This window comes from Columba livia, chromosome 1 (assembly GCF_036013475.1).
Source record: "Columba livia isolate bColLiv1 breed racing homer chromosome 1, bColLiv1.pat.W.v2, whole genome shotgun sequence".
NCBI lineage: Eukaryota > Metazoa > Chordata > Aves > Columbiformes > Columbidae > Columba > Columba livia.
Window position 1 is genome coordinate 209,974,864 of NC_088602.1, and position 16,991 is coordinate 209,991,854.

At 41.5% G+C, this 16,991-nt stretch overlaps 1 protein-coding gene across 3 annotated transcripts in view; it reads left to right on the top strand.

Annotated features, from left to right (window-relative positions):
- The window catches only part of LRGUK (leucine rich repeats and guanylate kinase domain containing), a 59,567-nt gene that overhangs the window by 31,951 nt on the left and 10,625 nt on the right, over positions 1-16,991 (top strand). For all 3 annotated transcript variants that reach the window (XM_021290213.2, XM_021290216.2, XM_065049327.1), the window contains exons 14-17: positions 4,318-4,519; positions 5,509-5,622; positions 10,468-10,625; positions 13,350-13,438. In XM_021290213.2, coding sequence (XP_021145888.1) covers positions 4,318-4,519; positions 5,509-5,622; positions 10,468-10,625; positions 13,350-13,438 — 563 coding nt within the window. The remainder of the gene's footprint in view (positions 1-4,317; positions 4,520-5,508; positions 5,623-10,467; positions 10,626-13,349; positions 13,439-16,991) is intronic.

The window sequence follows — 16,991 nt, forward strand, 5'->3', positions numbered from 1 at the left end:
TATCAAATAATTTAAGAGAAAGAAATTAGTGGAACAGCATGTTTATTCATATGGAGGTTAACCCAGTGACACAGGCAATGACTGTAACTTTTACTGGGTATTAGCAAAGCTACTGTCATGGACAGACAGCAAAGAAACTCCTTCGTCACTGAAGTTTCAAGATCACGTAGTAATTATGCGTAGCCTTGCATCACTGTGGGCTCTGCTAGCAGATGAGAAACAATAACGGTGAGTTATGTATCTGAATAGAAGTTATCCAAGTCCATTATCTACTGCAAGGCTCATAACAAAAGTGATTTAGCACTATTAAAAGAGATTTTAATTATGGACTGTGGGCCGAGACTAAAAATTTAGAGCCATTCATTCCCTTTAATCTAGAGTGTATCTTTCACTGAAAAAGGACACTGACAGAAATTTTTAAAGTTATATCTTGCTGAGATCACACTTTCAGTTGGAGAAGCTGCTGCGATGCTGACACACAGTTCTGTGTTGCAGTAAGAAGTTTGCAACGCTTTCCCTCTGCTTTCATAGCCTGCAGAGCACGTTCCAACCAAGGCTGTAGAAGCAGAGGAGCTAATATGTCTCATTATGCCTCCAAAATTATAAGTACACCTTGTCTCCTGCCAAAGACCACTCTCTATTGCATTTGTTGCTGGGGAGGCAAAGGAAGCAGGATATACCAGATGATCTTTCGAGGTCCCTTCCAATCCCTGACATTCTGTGATTTTGTGATATACCAGTCACATCTTTTCTATAACCCCGTGCTATTAACTGAAGAAATTTAAGTGCTCTGTTAAATGAATGGACATCTTCAACTCAGGTAGTCCTCCGATCTTTCTTGAGCTCATATGCAAATTCAGGAAACTCAAATTTTACTCTTTTATTTAATTTTCAAAATGTCTCTGATTTCAAACCGTGTATTTTCCCATTCTTTTTTTTTAAGGTCATTTTCTTATACTTTCATATTAAACCTTCTTGCTGTCTACAACGACCTGGAAGGAGGTTGTAGTGTGGAGGGTGTTGGTCTCTTCTCCCAAGCAGCAAGTGATAGGACAAGAGGAAACGGCCTCAAGTTGCACCAGGGAAGGTTTAAATTGGATATCAGGAAAAAATTATTCCCAAAAGGGGTTGTCGGGCATTGGAACAGGCTGCCCAGGGCAGTGCTGGAGTCACCATCCCTGGAGGGGTTGAATAGATGCAGAGATGAGGTTCTCAGGGACATGGGGTAGTGCCAGAGTTGGGTTATGGTTGGGCTCAATGATCCTGAGGGTCTCTTCCAACTGAAATGGTTCTCTTATTTCTGTACAGCAAATTTCTTGGTCACTCCAGAAACTTTTCATATCTCTTCCTTTTTTATTCCTCCCAACTTACCCCAGACTATTCATAGGCAGCTTTCCTATTCCTACATAGTTCTGGGGCATATGAATGATTTGTTATGTTATTTCTTGATCAGAAGAATGAGTCATTCATGATGCAACTCCAGATGGGGAGGGTGTTACAAGGCTGGAGTGTGGCTCTGCTTCTGCTGGTTTTCCAGTCTCTGAATACTTACAGACCTCGCTGAAAGTTGATGCTCACATAGCTGGATGCAAAGATTCCCGTGCCCTAAATTGTCCTCTTTAGTCTTCACCAAAATGAATAGGTTTTTCCCCAGAATCACTCCCTGACATTTTTAGAACGGATCAAAGCACTGTTCCACCTTAGAAAACCACAACCAGGGGAAAAAAAAATCTACTAACTGTTCAGCCTATTATTGTTTTTTGCATGATTTTGCTTGTATTTGACTATATTTAAAATTATTCTGGAGAACCCTAGCTTGAAGGATGTGACTGTCAGTTCTGATGAAGTAACAAACGATGTTCAGATTTGACATATTAGTCCCTCTCTGTTCCTACTCACTTTAGTGAAGAAGGTGTATCAGCCTCAGTGAAAACAGATTAAGCTTCCCTACATCTACTACAGTGCAATAATGTGCATGGTCTCACCTAACTTGGAGTAATTTGTTCTTCATCACACACTACAATGGTTGTTGGTCTGTGATTTTTTCCCCACAACAATTATTAAACACCCAAAATGATCATTTTAATAAATACATAATCATATTTGTAAAAGTGAAGCCAAGAGTTTACTGTTAGTACAATGCAAATTTAACTGTAATTTAAGTCGTCGTTGGTATAGGTCTAATTATTACAGAAAAAGCAAGAATAATAATGTATTTAGAGTACTTATATTGAAAAAGTAATAATAGTAATACAATTAAAATTGTAACACATGCTTCTTGGTTTCTCTCTGTTCTGCTGGTGTTATGTTCACCCTTTCACTTCTTCTTTGGGTTCTAAGGTGAGTGGTTTCCCTCTGGTGTTGTCTTTGCAGAGGGATGTTACAGTGAATTGTCAGCATCTCAGTCCCTTGCTGGGAGGATATTTATGTTGTTATTAATATTTCCTTCTTTCTCCTCCCAGGTTCTTCTGGGAGTCGTTTCTATATTTTTTGCTAACACATTGCTCGCTCTTCGTTGTCCTGCAGCCCCAGGTTACACCTGAATTCATTATGTACCGTACCCTTCATGTATGTTAGATGCTGTTTCTTCTTATTAGCCCTAAAACCAGCTTGGTTCAGCTCCAAGTCTGCGTTTTTATAACTGCCCATTATTATTTTTATAACTGACCATTATTGAGATGTTTAGAGTTATGAGACATCTCGTGTCAAGCCTGAGCCTCATCTCTTATCATCCCATGCCCATAGTCCTCTACATTGCATCCTGTGTTTCCACTTCTCAAGGTCTTTGCTCTCATGCCAGCCCTTCATTTATCTAGACTGTGTTATTATGAGTCATAAACGTCTCATTCTACCTGGAACAACTGCTTGTTACTGCTGTCTACATAAAACTGTCATTGTACCTCACAAAGATAAACAAAATTAAAATGATTACATACAGACAGCTGGTCAAGGAGAGAAATTGCTGTCACAGCTGAACCAAGTAAAACAAAGTTACAGCCAGTCAAGAAAAGTTCAGACTGAGCAGGATAAGCCTCAGGTCCTGAAGACACAGTATAAATCTTATGGTCTGTTACCAGCAATGACAATATCGTATTACAGGGCTACTTGGTTACAATGTTCTATTTTATATGCAGATAGAGTGACAGAGAAAAGATTCTTCTAAGTATGAGATGGTGCAAAGGAGAGCTATCGGAAATTCAGGATTGGTACCTTTACCTACATCAATTAATAAAACTTGAAGTCCTAGCATGCAGGCAGGTCTCCTTTTTCATAGAATCATAGTATAATTTTGGTTGGAAGAAACCCTCAAGATCATCAAGTTCAACCCCTGGCACTGCCCCATGTCCTGAGAACCTCATGTCCGTCTGTCCAACCCTCCAGGGCTGGTGACTCCAGCACTGCCCTGGGCAGCCTGTTCCAATGCCCCACAGCCCTTTGGGGAAGAAATTGTTCCAAATATCCAATCTAAACCTCCCCTGGCGCAACTTGAGGCCGTTCCCTCTCATCCTATCAGACATAGTACAAATTATTATTTGTTTTGGAGTCCTCAGCTGGCAATTTGTGCCACCCACAGCCGATGTCCTTGCAGCAGAGTTGATGTCAGGTACATGGAAGCATTTCCTAGTGTGCTGTACTACAAATCTTTCTCAAGATAGCTTATTCCTGATAAAAAATGTTTCAATTTAAGGCAGCTGACTACAGCCTAACAGATGAAGAATGTGCACGTCCTATCTCTGCCCGGGAGTTGTGGTTATACCCAGTTTCAGGAAGGGTAACATTGCTTCAGCAAAATAAATACGCCTGCATCTCGATGAAGTTGCACATTTTCACTTAGAAAAATATACCTGTTGAGGAGCAAATGGACAGTTTATTCAGAGTGAAAAGCCGGGCGCCAAAGCAGTGGTGCAGATAAGTTGTGCTGCGTGTTAGTATGATAATGTAAGTCACCGATACGCACATTCAGAATAACTGGGTCCCCATGGAATAGAAAGGATGGAGAGGAAAGGCGTTTGCTGGTGGGTATGAGAAGCACCATGCTTTACATCACTGCGGAGTTTGACTAAAAGGATTATTTCAGAAGTGTGTTTAAAATAAGATTATACAACTGTTATAATGCTTTCCACATGTAGCTTTAGGGCACTTCACCTTGAACTCGCCTCTTTTGTAAAGTTTAATGCTAGACCTCGAGACCTGTAGATTGGATTCTGGTTTCCAGTAATTCCTGATAAATAGAGAATTGTCCTAAACTCAGCTGCAAGCTCAATAGGCACTCAGTATCAGGTATAAAACATTGCCTTTCTCTGCTTTATTTTACAGGGTGTGCGTAGCTTGAAAAATACCTACTTTAAACCCAGATATATCCTGTTAGTACCAACAAACAAAGAAGTATATGAGGGACATCTGCGGAGGAAAGGATTATTCAGCAGGTCAGAGATTGAAGAGGCTGTGTCCAGAGTGGACATGTACATCAAAATAAGTCAGGATTTTCCAGGATATTTTGATGCAGTGATCAACACAGGTAAGTTAATCTTTCTTAATGATAAACCTGCCTTCTAATGTCACACCAATAGATGGACTGAAACTGCTACGCAAACAAAGCCTCTGGCAGATATTAAACTAAGGATGACAAATGGTTTGATGCTCAGCATAACAGTTTAAACTATGCCTTAATTGATTTTCCCAGTTCATTCTTGTCCCAGGAATCCAAAAGCTCCCGAGATCTGTCAGGACTGAATTACTCTGCTCTGTCCAAGTTGTACGAACCAACTATTGAATTCAGCAGCATGCTTGTTAAATATTGTCTTCTATGAGAATATTCAACTCATTTGTGCTAATTGTCTGTTGGTTTCTGGGCAGAGTTCGGAGGTGCTTTGGATCTAACAGACCCAATTATCTCTGGGCAGAATGGGCTTTTTTCAAGCGTTGAAATGACAGCTGATATGCAGTCTGGCTAAGTCTGACTGTAAAGAAGAGGCGACTGCAAATCTTCGCCTTGTAGGACTCCTGCTTAGTAACCTGCTCAAGTCTCCCAGCCTGAAACAAGGAATGCGAGGGTGGTAGATGTTTCACTAAAACAGGTGTTTGCTTCTTGATATTTAGGAACTGAGGATAGCAAGTGGTAGAGAAGAATCCTTTTATACTTCATTCTGTGTCTGCCCTTTTGTGGAGATGATTTTTGTGGTTCACCGCAGTGATGGTATGACGTATTGTATTCATAGTTCTTTGCAGGGGCACACAGAGCCTACAGTTTCGATATAGCATTAAAGAAATAAAACACAATATACCAGATTGCAGGAGGAGAATATCTGAAATTAATTTCAGATTATTTTCTTGAATGTGCTATTTCTGAAGGTGAAGATTTTTCTCCCAAAGGGGTGAGCTGGATCAGTTAAGAACACATTTCTGTGCCAAACTTCTGTGATTTCGAACTTCATACTGATGAAAGCTTGTTTTTTTTTTGTTATGTAACCTTTCTCTCTGCCATGAAATGCGTATCCCTTTCTGCAGATGAATTGGATGAGGCATTCACGGAGCTGAGTTTCCTCGTAAAGGCGTACCTGGGTTTGGAGCCACCTGCGCCTTCTGATAGTGTTCAGGACCTGAATAGCAGAGCAGGAGCAGGTACTGTGTCTGGGCACATGCTACTGCTGTTTTTATCAGTAGGGTATTCCTACTTATTTGTTACAAGAATTGACGTCTGTCAATGGTGCAACCTGTGAGACTTGTCTCTGAAACCACCGCCACCTTCTCTGTAATGAGTCTCCTGGGCTGGTTTATCCCTGGGATAAACTTTAATGGAGCTCTTCGCAGGTACTTTTGCATCACTACGTGCCCTGAGGTGATAATATGCAGAGACAGAGTTGTCTGACTCTTCTGAGGATACTTTTGGGCTGAGGTTCTCCCATTCATTCCACGTGAATCACAAGTGAGATATGTGTCCGTACCTGAGATATGTGTCCGTACCTGAGATATGTGTCCGTACCTGAGAGCTTTGGGCCTGTCGAACTTTAAAAGGCATATAGACAGAGTGGTTAGGGACATAGTTTAATGCTAGAGTCAGGTTATGCTTGGACTTGATGATCTTGAGGGTCTCTTCCAAACAGAATGATTCTGTGTTGAGCAACAAGACAGTGGTGTGGCACTGGGACCTTACTTTACTCTCTTCCCGAGGACAGCCGGAAGCATGAAGACGTTTATGAAAACAGGACAGTGAGATGAGAGAAGGCAGCTTATAAATTTACTTTGCTTTTGGGGCCACCCCCTGCAGGGTAAACCCAGATGATCAGTAGTGCATTTAGCCAGAAGCCTTCTAGCCCTTGAATGACTAATGCTGGAGCTCTGGGGTCCTCAGCACAGGACACTCATGGACCTGCTGGAGAGGGGCCAGAGGAGCCACAGGAATGACCCGAGGCTGGAACAGCTCTGCTGGGAGGACAGGCTGAGAGAGTTGGGCTGTTCAGCTGGAGAAGAGAAGCTCCAAGGAGACCTTAGTGCAGCCTTTCCAGACTAAAAGGGGTTGAGAAGAAAGATGGGGCCAGACTTTTGAGCAGGGCCTGTTGTGATAGGACAAGGGATGATAGTTTTAAACTAAAGGAGGGAGATTCAGGCCGGACATGAGGAAGAAATTGTTGTCCCTGAGAGTGGTGAGAGCCTGGCCCAGGTTGGGCAGAGAGGTGGTAGATGAACCATCCCTGGAGACATCCCAGGCCAGGCTGGACGGGGCTCTGAGCAACCTGAGCTGGTGAAGATGTCCCTGCTCATGGCAGGGGGGGAACTGGGGGAACTTTGAAGGTCCCTTCAACCCAAACTATTCTGTGGTTCTACGATCACTTCCAGCTAATCCGAGTGCATGATGCTGCGAAAAGTGGTCATGCCCAACTTACTTCTGCCTACGCATTTCTAGTGTGCTTCTTGCTCTCATTCCTCTGTGCAGACACGTGTTATCTGGATCGGGGAATGGTTCCATCCCAAAACTAACTTAGGAAAAAACAAAACACAAAACCAAACCAACTTTCAGGTAGATCGCTTCCATTATTAAACTCATCATGCAGCTATAAAATTGGCTCAAGGAGGGAGGAGAAGATCTTCGTGGCTGCCTGTGGAGGAAGAAAGGAAGATGACTTTTGTCAGAGGCAGCATAACTAAGATTAATTACCCTAACATATTGTGAGAACTCAGCTGTAACCCTTGAATTTATTCCAAACAGGGCAGGTTACCAGCTGGGGTGAAAGCAGAATATGATCTCTAAAATACTGGAAAAAAAGAAGTAAGGAAAAGAGTTTACGGTAGTAAGATGTTGCACAGCATGGACTAATAAGAAGCTCGTTTATATGAACTCTTTCCTCTAACTCCAAGAGTCTCCGTGGTTTATGGCTGTCTTCGTTAGAGCTTTGCAAAAGGAGGGTTAATGAGTTTCCTTAGTAACACAGAGCCAATATTCATGACCTTCTGTGTGGCTCAGAAGGCTGCAAATAAAAGTATTAATAGCTGAAGGGAGGGCAAAAATGTCTGAAAATGTTAATGAAGGATAGTGTAAAATTCATCAGTTCATCTTTTCAAGTAATTTTCTATCCTGAAAGAATTAATAAATACTAATTTCCCAGTGGACAAGAAAAAAGCTTCTACACGTATTGTGGCGTCTCAGTGCTACAGCAGTGGGGACCTTTCTGAAGAATCTTATTTAATCTTAAACTATGTAGATTTAATTTTCATTTCTAGAATGTTCATGCTAGTTTGAAGTGAGAAAGAAGACTTTTTTGCCTTATTCACTATGAAATTGTTACTTATTGGTCTTAGAAACACTGGAGGTGTTTTGTCCTGAGAGGTAACAAAACCCACCAAACCCTAACTAGATTATCAGGAAAGAACTAAAATGGAAGGTATTAAAATTAAAAGATTTTTGTATAATTGTGGTATTTTTAAAGATATATATGCATGTATCTGGAGCTCCTTTAAAGGACTTTGTATTCCTCAGCAGTTCTGAGTTCTTTCAGTAAGTGACTTGTCGCTAGTTACAGAAACTTCATTAATAGTACTCGATTTTGGTAATTCTGCTGTCCATAAAGTAACTTTTAAATTTACTACGCACCATTAAATTCATTTAGAGCTTCATTTATAGGTGTTTAAATAAATTTAACTATCCTATTTCTAGAGATCATCTCTTCTTATGGCCTGCGGGAAATAATTTATTTTAAAAAACTTGCCCCAAGGTTGTGTTTAATATGGACATTTTTAGTAAGATAGTAGCAGGGGAAAGATTGGTTGTGTGAGATTATGATAGGTTGTTAATTCTTTTTTTAATGAACTGCTGTGCAAGATCTTTTGCTCTTGTATAGAGTAAAAATACAGGGAAAAAATAGATAAGTTCTTTTAAAAAACTTTTTATAGCAGAAGTAATACATTTTGGAGATGATAATGCTTTGTACTTGCATTAGCAGCTTTCATCCACAGAACTCAGTACTTTACAGATATTAATTATATCTCACAGCAGTCCTGGGAAGTATGTGGTACTGTGTGTATTCTACAAACGAGGAAAGGGACATTTATGTCAAAAACTGATTATTTGTGATGGTGGGCACCACAAATCCCACTGAAGTTTTGGCAGTTTGAAGCTCTGCACCTCTGCAGGTTGGACTCTACTGCTACTCAATATCAAATCACAGAATCACATACTGGTTGGCGTTGAAGGGACCTCTGGAGATCATCCAGTCCAACCCACCTGCTAACGCAGGGTCACCAGAGCAGATCACACAGGAAGGTGTCCAGGTGGGTTTGAATGTCTCAGAGAAGGAGACTCCACAACCTCTCTGGGCAGCCTGGGCCAGGCTCTGGCACCTCAAAGGAAAGAAGTTTCTCCTCATGTTCAGATGGACCCTCCTGTGCTTCAGTCTGTGCCCGTTGCCCCTCATCCTGTCACTGGGCACCACTGAACAGAGTCTGGTCCATCCTCTGACACCCACCCTGCAGATATTTATAACCATTGATGAGATCCCCTCTCAGCTTCTCTTCTCCAGCTGAACAGCCCCAGCTCTCTCAGTCTCTCCTCATCAGAAAGATGCTTCAGACCCCTCAGCATCTTTGCAGCTGCAACTGGACTCCCTCCAGTAACTCCTTGTGCTTCTTAAACTGGGGAGCCCAGAACGGGACACCGAACTCCAGATGTGGCCTCCCCAGGGCAGAGCAGAGGGGGAGGAACATCCTCCCTGACCTGCTGCTCACACTTTTCCTAACACACCCCAGGTACCATTGGCCTCTTGGCCACAAGGGCACATTGGTGACTCATGGTCACCCTGTTGTCAACCAGAACTCCCAGGTCCTTCTCTGCAGAGCTGCTTTCCAGCAGGTCCACCCCAACCTGTACTGGTGCCTGGGGTTGTTCCTCCCCAGGTGCAGGACCCTACACTTGCTTTTGTTGAACTTCATCAGGTTCTTCCCTCTCCAGCGCTCCAGCCTGCCCAGGTCTCACCAAATGGCAGCACAGCCATTATATCAAAAGTGAGTAGTTTACTGTGCCTGAAACAGAACCCACCAACCTCAAACCTCATCTCCTCTGTTCTTAACACCAGATTTTCTGACAGCTACATACCAGCAGTATATAATGGCCAGGCTCAGTGTCATCTGATGACTGTTGAAACTTTTTTTTAAAAGGCAAATAGTAAGAAAAATAACCGTATTTAGCATATGAACAAGCATATATATGGGATGTCTCTTTATCTTTCATCCACCACCTTTGTATGGGACTATTTGGGTTGTGAGCTCTTGTGTTTTGATACAACACACAATACAATTAAACCTTTCTTAGGATTGGATTTCTGCAAACACTGTGTACCAAAATTTATAAGAATTTTTCTGTGACTAGATAGTATTTTATAGACAGGATGAATCCCTGTTTACATATTTTCCAAAATTGAAAAAAATGTTTTTAGAAAAAGCGAGTTAGTTGTGTCTTCAGCTCTCATGTTCGATTCCTTGCGATACAGCAGTGGTGCAAGATTTCTGTTCACAGATATTCAGATACATAACAATAGAAAAGGTGCCCCAACTCCCCATCACATTCTGAGAGCTCTGAGGTTAAAACCTTGTAAGCAGGTAGACTGCAATTAGCTTAAAGGTCATAACAGTGGTGAATATTTGAGCATCCATAATAAAACGAGCTCATTTACACATGGTTGAGCACTTCTTCCTAGTCCATAAATGTAGGGTTGAGTTTCTTTAGATTTTTCATAACTTTAATTTGCGTAACTATTCGAAAGGGATAAATTTGTTATATCCATGAAGTACTTGGAAGTTTTAAAAGCTTTTTGGGCAGTTCATAGTTTATATCCTTTATAATTTTCACAGTTATCCTTTGCTAATCCAGAATTTTGCCAAAAGGCAGCTGGCGATAGTAGCAAATAACGTTTTCCTTGCTGTAAGCCAAGGGGCATAGAGAATATTTTTGTTGAGAAGTGTCTTTTTCCGCACTAGGTTCAAGAATCCGGCTCTTAGAAGAGCAAAGATTGTCACCCGGCAGAGTAATTACTGGAACTACTTGGTCTTCATCTGTCAATGAGTTCTTGGACTCTTCTGCCAAAAACTATCCAGGAGGAATCTCGGACAGATTTGCTGCACAACTGAGCTCTGTGGTAAGGAGCGTTTACTCCAACCTTAGCCAGAAATGATGAGTTGGATGCAAAAAAATATGTGTTAGTCAGAGCTTTCTTTCTCCAGGAAAGATTTGCTTTTGTTCTCTGACCATCTTCATTTCAAAAATATTTACCAGCTCCCCAGAGTTAAAGGCAAATGGATGAGAATGAGGCAGGTAAACTCAACTGAGAGGGCGAGCTCGATCCTGCTTGATTTTACACCAGAATAAATCTGTTGATCGTAATTTGTTTCATCCAGTTGTGAACTGCTGTAAGGGAGCTGAATATCATCTCTCAGCTCTGCAACAAGATGCAGAACTATCCTATTCAGAGGAAATAGATGCAGTTAATCGGACAATGAAGGTTACTTGTGAACACCATCCCGTGGCTATGGAAAAGCCCATTCAGTGTACACTGGTGGTAACTGCCAGAGATCAAATCGAAGCGCATTTTTCCACCTGCTTTTAGTTTTTCAGTCAACAAATCCAACAATGTGCCTGGATTTCAAATAACCTTTTGCAACTTCAGTTTCATCTCCCTTTCTTATTCTTTTCAACTTCTCCTTAATAGTCCTTTCCCTCAAGGCATTCATCGGCCGTGCAGTTGGGGCTATGAAGCAGATGTGCTTAATGCTCTTTTTATACAACAACGACAGGAGAAAGAGAAGAAGAAAAATGAAAGCTTTAAACTTTGTTCCATTCCGGGGTGGTGATGTCATTATGATGAATGATGGCTTGGCAGGCACGTCTTGCTGCACGATTTTGCCACTATCTCTGTATTTATAACTACCTCTGATGTTTAGAATTAGCCCTGCAGATGGAGCAAAGTAACAGACCACCCCCACACCCATTTTCCAGGCTTTAAAAGAGGCTCTTTTAGGTGTGGAGAAAGGTATGACAGTAAAATGGCTCTCATAAATACAGAACCTCCCATCTTTCAGTCTTCAGAAATGAAATACCTCTTGTCAAGCCATGCAGAATTAAATAAATAACAAATCACAAGTGTTATTTTCATCTTCCTTTCATCCAAAGGTTTGTTAGTTTAATGTGTGAGAGAGAAGCCGGAGTATTTCTTACCTTGATGGCAATTTGTCATCACTCCTACCCCAGCAATTCATTTTTCTCGCTTTTTATTTAATCTTTTTAATTTTTATTTTGAAAGTTCACGTTTTGTCAAGTCAGGGAGAAGTGGTTTATGATGAAGGAGACTATAATATACCTCAGGTTTAACTTAGTGGCCTCTTGCTTATTAGTCTCCTTGTAATACCTTTTTGTTATTCACTGCGCTAAGTTTCCAATATATTTTTACATGCTTTACAGCATCAGCTGAAGCGTCAACACAGTAAAACGTTCAAGGTGAAACACAGGTACCTCTTAGACCGTATTTAATGAGAAGAATATCAATATGTCTGTGGCCTTAAAGTAAAATTCTGTCTAAACTGTTACATTTGGGACTGCAAATGATTTTAGTGCTTTTGGCATCCAAATAATGTGCTGTCACTGCGGTAACCGCATTCCACTCTGGACCTGGAAAATAAAAAATACGAAGAAATTAATGTGAATTATCCCCAAGGAAAATAAGAAGCAGGATCTGTTGCTCGAGGAAAGAGATTGGATCTGATTCCTTGCAGCTTTATCCCTTGTGATCATGCCAAACCTGCACTAATTTTGTATGGCTGTAATTAACTATAGAAGCTATGAACAGAAAAGGATCTATACCTGTAATCCACACAGAAAAAAGGGTCAGCATTATATCTTTACCAAAAGAAAGCAAAATAAAACACAAGCTCAGGGAGCATCTAAGCAGAGCCTTACTTAACATAAATAGCAAAGCGAAGGAATTCACAACAGTCAAAATGTGAATATTCAGCAGATTAACTATATTCGCTTTCATTGCTCGCACCACAACAAAACACTTCAGCTGCAGACATGTGATTTAGCTATTAAATTGATAACTATCAATGGCTATCAGCTGATGACAAAGCAGGATTTAATAACTTCTCTCTGTGATTTACATTTTATTGTTTTTTAAGCACACTGTAGTGCTCCATTTGTCTGACCTGAAAAATTACACTGTCCTACAAGCACACATCCATTAATGTGTCCCTAAAACTTGGGACCACATTTTGCAGTCTGCTGAGATCATCATATGTTCATTGTGCAAACTAATTGTAGCTAACTGAAGTTTGCAAAAGGTAATTTCTATTCAGAAGGGGGAACACTGGTTGGTACAGAGTTGGTAAGGCAGGTTTTCTGCGTTGCTGGAGCAAGGAGACAAAGTGGATGTAAGTTGTAGTAGAGGGAAATTCTTCTGTATTCAGTCCCTTGCTGGTGAAAAGAAGCTTAAAACAACAGCATAGCTACAATCAGCTATAACATATAATAGCTCTAACATATTGGGAGGCTGGGATGCATCAGAAGTGTCTCTCTGCAGATATTCCTTCCTGCTACATCCTGGCACATTTTGACATAGAACAACGAAGTGGAGATTTGCTGGAGATGAAGATCTTCATTTTTCAAAGCTGGCAAGATTTCAGCCCAAACTTTGTTCCGTGTAGATCAATGAATCATATTTAGCACCTTGTTAGGTATAATATAACTCTGCTATTTCCCCAGAATATCTAAATGCATGCATCCTAGAGTCTTAGTAAAAGAGAGGAATATCACAGCCAATTAATTGCCATATATACTTTTAAGTATAAAATTGATCATATTTCTTTATCAGGAAGAAGCTTCTCTGCAAAGGCGTCATTCTGCAGCACGTCGGGCTCTGTCGGAGAAGGCACCTGGTGCGTACGTCCAGCTGTTTCAAAGGTAATGTCGAGAGGTTTCAGCTAAGTCCTCCGCAATAAAGCAAAAACCACCTCTTTAAGATTTATTCTCCACTGCTCTTAAGGCTGAGTGATTAGAAACTGTCAGGGATTGCAAATCTCATAGACAACTCTCCGTTCTATCACTTTTAAATCTATCACACGCCGCCTGTCTTTTGACTTGGGAGTGCGGCGGTCCCAAAATGTATACTGAAAATGTATGAGGCAGAGCCATCCACCAATAACTTGTCTAAAACGATGAAATTATTCTGTCTGTCTTCTCTTAGAGAGCAGAAAAGGATCATTTTTGTGGCAGCTCACCGTCTCCAGTATGCTTTTTAGCACTACTTGTAATTAGTGTTGGAAGGTCACAACTATGCTCAGCACAAGGTTGTTCGCTACAGTACAACTTCTGTGGATATTTCTGTTTAACGTAGAATTTCTGAAAGCTGATTCGACTCCCTTTGTCTCTTCTTCTTCTCCTTCTCTTCTTCTCCTTCTCTTCTTCTCCTTCTCTTCTTCTCCTTCTCTTCTTCTCCTTCTCTTCTTCTCCTTCTCTTCTCCTTCTCTTCTCCTTCCCTCCTTTTCTTTTCCTTTTCCTTTTCTTTTCCTTCTCCTTCTTCTTTTCCTTTTCCTTCTCCTTCTCCTTCTCTTCTCCTTCTTCTCTCCTTCTTCTTCTCTTCACAGTATCACAGTATCACAGTATGTTTGGGATTGGAAGGGACCTCAAAAGATCATTCTTCTTCTCTTCTTCTTCTCCTTCTTCTCCTTCTTCTCCTTCTTCTCCTTCTTCTCCTTCTTCTCCTTCTTCTCCTTCTTCTCCTTCTTCTCCTTCTTCTTCTCCTTCTTCTTCTCCTTCTTCTTCTCCTTCTTCTTCTCCTTCTTCTTCTCCTTCTTCTTCTCCTTCTTCTTCTCCTTCTTCTTCTCCTTCTTCTTCTCTTCCCTTCTTCTTCTTCTCTTCATCTCATTCATCTTCTTCCTCTTCTTCTTCTTCTTCTCCTTCTCCTTCTTCTTCTTCTTCTTCTTCTCTTCGTTCATGTTTTCTAGAAAATGGATCCTATCCTGACTGTCTCTCTTCTTCCTCATAGTACCACCCCTGCAAAAATGGTGCTAAAAGTCTGTACATCTCAATGTACCTTATTTGTTTGATCTTTTGTGGCACTCCTGCCTTCCCCTGGTGTAAATCTTCCCAATCTGAATTCTTCGTTGCTTGCTTTTTCCTACCTGCCACGAAAAGGCTCACGGTGTTGACATTTAAATCAGTAATCATCAGAAGGAATAGAAAAGTTCACACCTTGCAGCTCATTCCAGGCCTGTACCAATGCAGTCACCAATTGTACAGACCAGATGTGTTGATGAAAATCATTCAAATGACAAAATCTGGAGATCGACTCAAAAGAAAGAAGGAAGGAAAGAAAGAAGGAAGGAAAGAAAGAAGGAAAGAATCTGCTGAATTAAACTGTCTCTAGAAAACCAATGGCAGAAGCTTACAGGCATAATTACGATGCATTTTCCAAATCTTTACTTAGAGAGAAAAACTTTCAAGTTGCTGAATCATTCATTTTAAATTATGTTGAAATGAGAAGAAAAATGGAAATCAGTGTTTTCTTTTGCTGGCTGTTTTGGATTTGATTTAGTGTTGCAGCGTGAGCTGTTCATCCAAGTCTGATTAATTTATTGCTCTTTGCTCCCTTTATTCCACTGTACTCATTCGTTGGGAGCTGATTTGGAGTTAAGATTTTGGCAGAGCTGTCAGGCAGGTGAGAGAAAATCCTGTCACCCCCAATCAGCATTTGCAATTACTGGGCCTCGAGGGATAGATAACGCTCAGTGGAACTGGAGGCAAGAGTAGACAACACCTCATTCCATGCAAGCGGTTAAGTCAAGAGCTGCCATAAATATGAACGCTATAAAATGGTTGAAATTCCGAGAGAGAAATCCTGGAATGTATCAATTAGAACCCAACAGGTTGCGTAGTCCTGTCCAGCAGCAAGTGTAGGATTGTTCTATTGAGAATGTTTCTTTATACAGAATTAAATCAGGTTTAAATACCTGTAAGAGATGGACTTTCACCTTGGAAAAGCTCACCTAGGGTTTGATGGATCTTGCTTTCAATACATAACCATGGGCCTGGGTCATGAGGAGCTTAATAGGTTCTTGAGTGTCATCTTGGCTGTGGTCACCATCATTGCACACACTATAGGAAATGTAAGGTGCTGTGGCTTTCTTGAGCTTTTATCAAGGGTTAAGCAAGGAATTTGTACACAGATTGCGTGACTGAGAGGACACAAGGTAATTCATTATATCATTATTCATAGTAATATTAGCAGCAGCATCCAAACGATTTTGGGGTAGTTAGACTGTCATCTTGGTTTGTACGTTTCCATGGTTCTTACCTAAATGTACATATATTGTAATGTCTTTTCATCTTTCTTTTTAAGTCTATGCTTAGTAAATTCAGGAGGATTACTATAAAGTCTCTCTGATTTGTTAATGAACTCTCAAAATTGATCAGTCCAGAGTATTCAGGTGTCCCTACAACAAGTGCTGGTGAAGAAGATGCTATAGCCTACATCTGAGGCACAACACTTCATTGTCTCTCCATATGTCCTCAAAAATTATACTGATCTTTTCATGCAGCCATTTTTGCATTAGATACCCAGGTTCCACATCTCATCTCATTGTTATGCCTAGATCCACCTTGGCTTTAGTGCTTCCCAGATTTCTCTTTCCTAGGGAAAAATTTAATGAAATATAACAAGGGAAAGTGTAGAGTCTTACATCTGGGTAGGAACAACCCCAGGTTCCAGTGTAAGTTGGGGAATGACCTATTAGAGAGCAGTGTAGGGGAAAGGGACCTGGGGGTCCTGGGGACAGCAGGGTGACCATGAGCCAGCACTGGGCCCTTGTGGCCAGGAAGCCAATGGTACCTGGGGTGGGTTAGAAAGGGGTGGTCAGTAGGTCAGAGAGGTTCTCCTGCCCCTCTGCTCTGCCCTGGGGAGACCACACCTGGAATATTGTGTCCAGTTGTGGCCCCTCAGTTCCAGCAGGACAGGGAACTGCTGGAGAGAGTCCAGCGCAGCCATCAAGATGCTGAAGGGAGTGGAGCATCTCCCGTGTGAGGAAAGGCTGAGGGAGCTGGGGCTCTGGAGCTGGAGAAGAGGAGACTGAGGGGGGACTCATTCCTGGTTACAGATATATAAAGAGTGAGTGTCAGGAGGATGGAGCCAGGCTCTTCTCGGTGACAACCAGTGATAAGACAAGGGGCAATGGGTACAAGCTGGAACACAAGAGGTTCCACTTAAATTTGAGAAGAAACTTCTTCCTGGTGAGGATGGCAGAGCCTGGCCCAGGCTGCCCAGGGGGGTTGTGGAGTCTCCTTCTGTGCAGACATTCCAACCCGCCTGGACACCTTCCTGTGTAACCTCATCTGGGTGTTCCTGCTCCATGGGGGGATTGCACTGGATGAGCTTTCCGGGTCCCTTCCAATCCCTGACATTCTGGGATTCTGTGTGATTCTGTGATCTGTGTTTTAAGTTATTTTCTTTCAAGCTGTA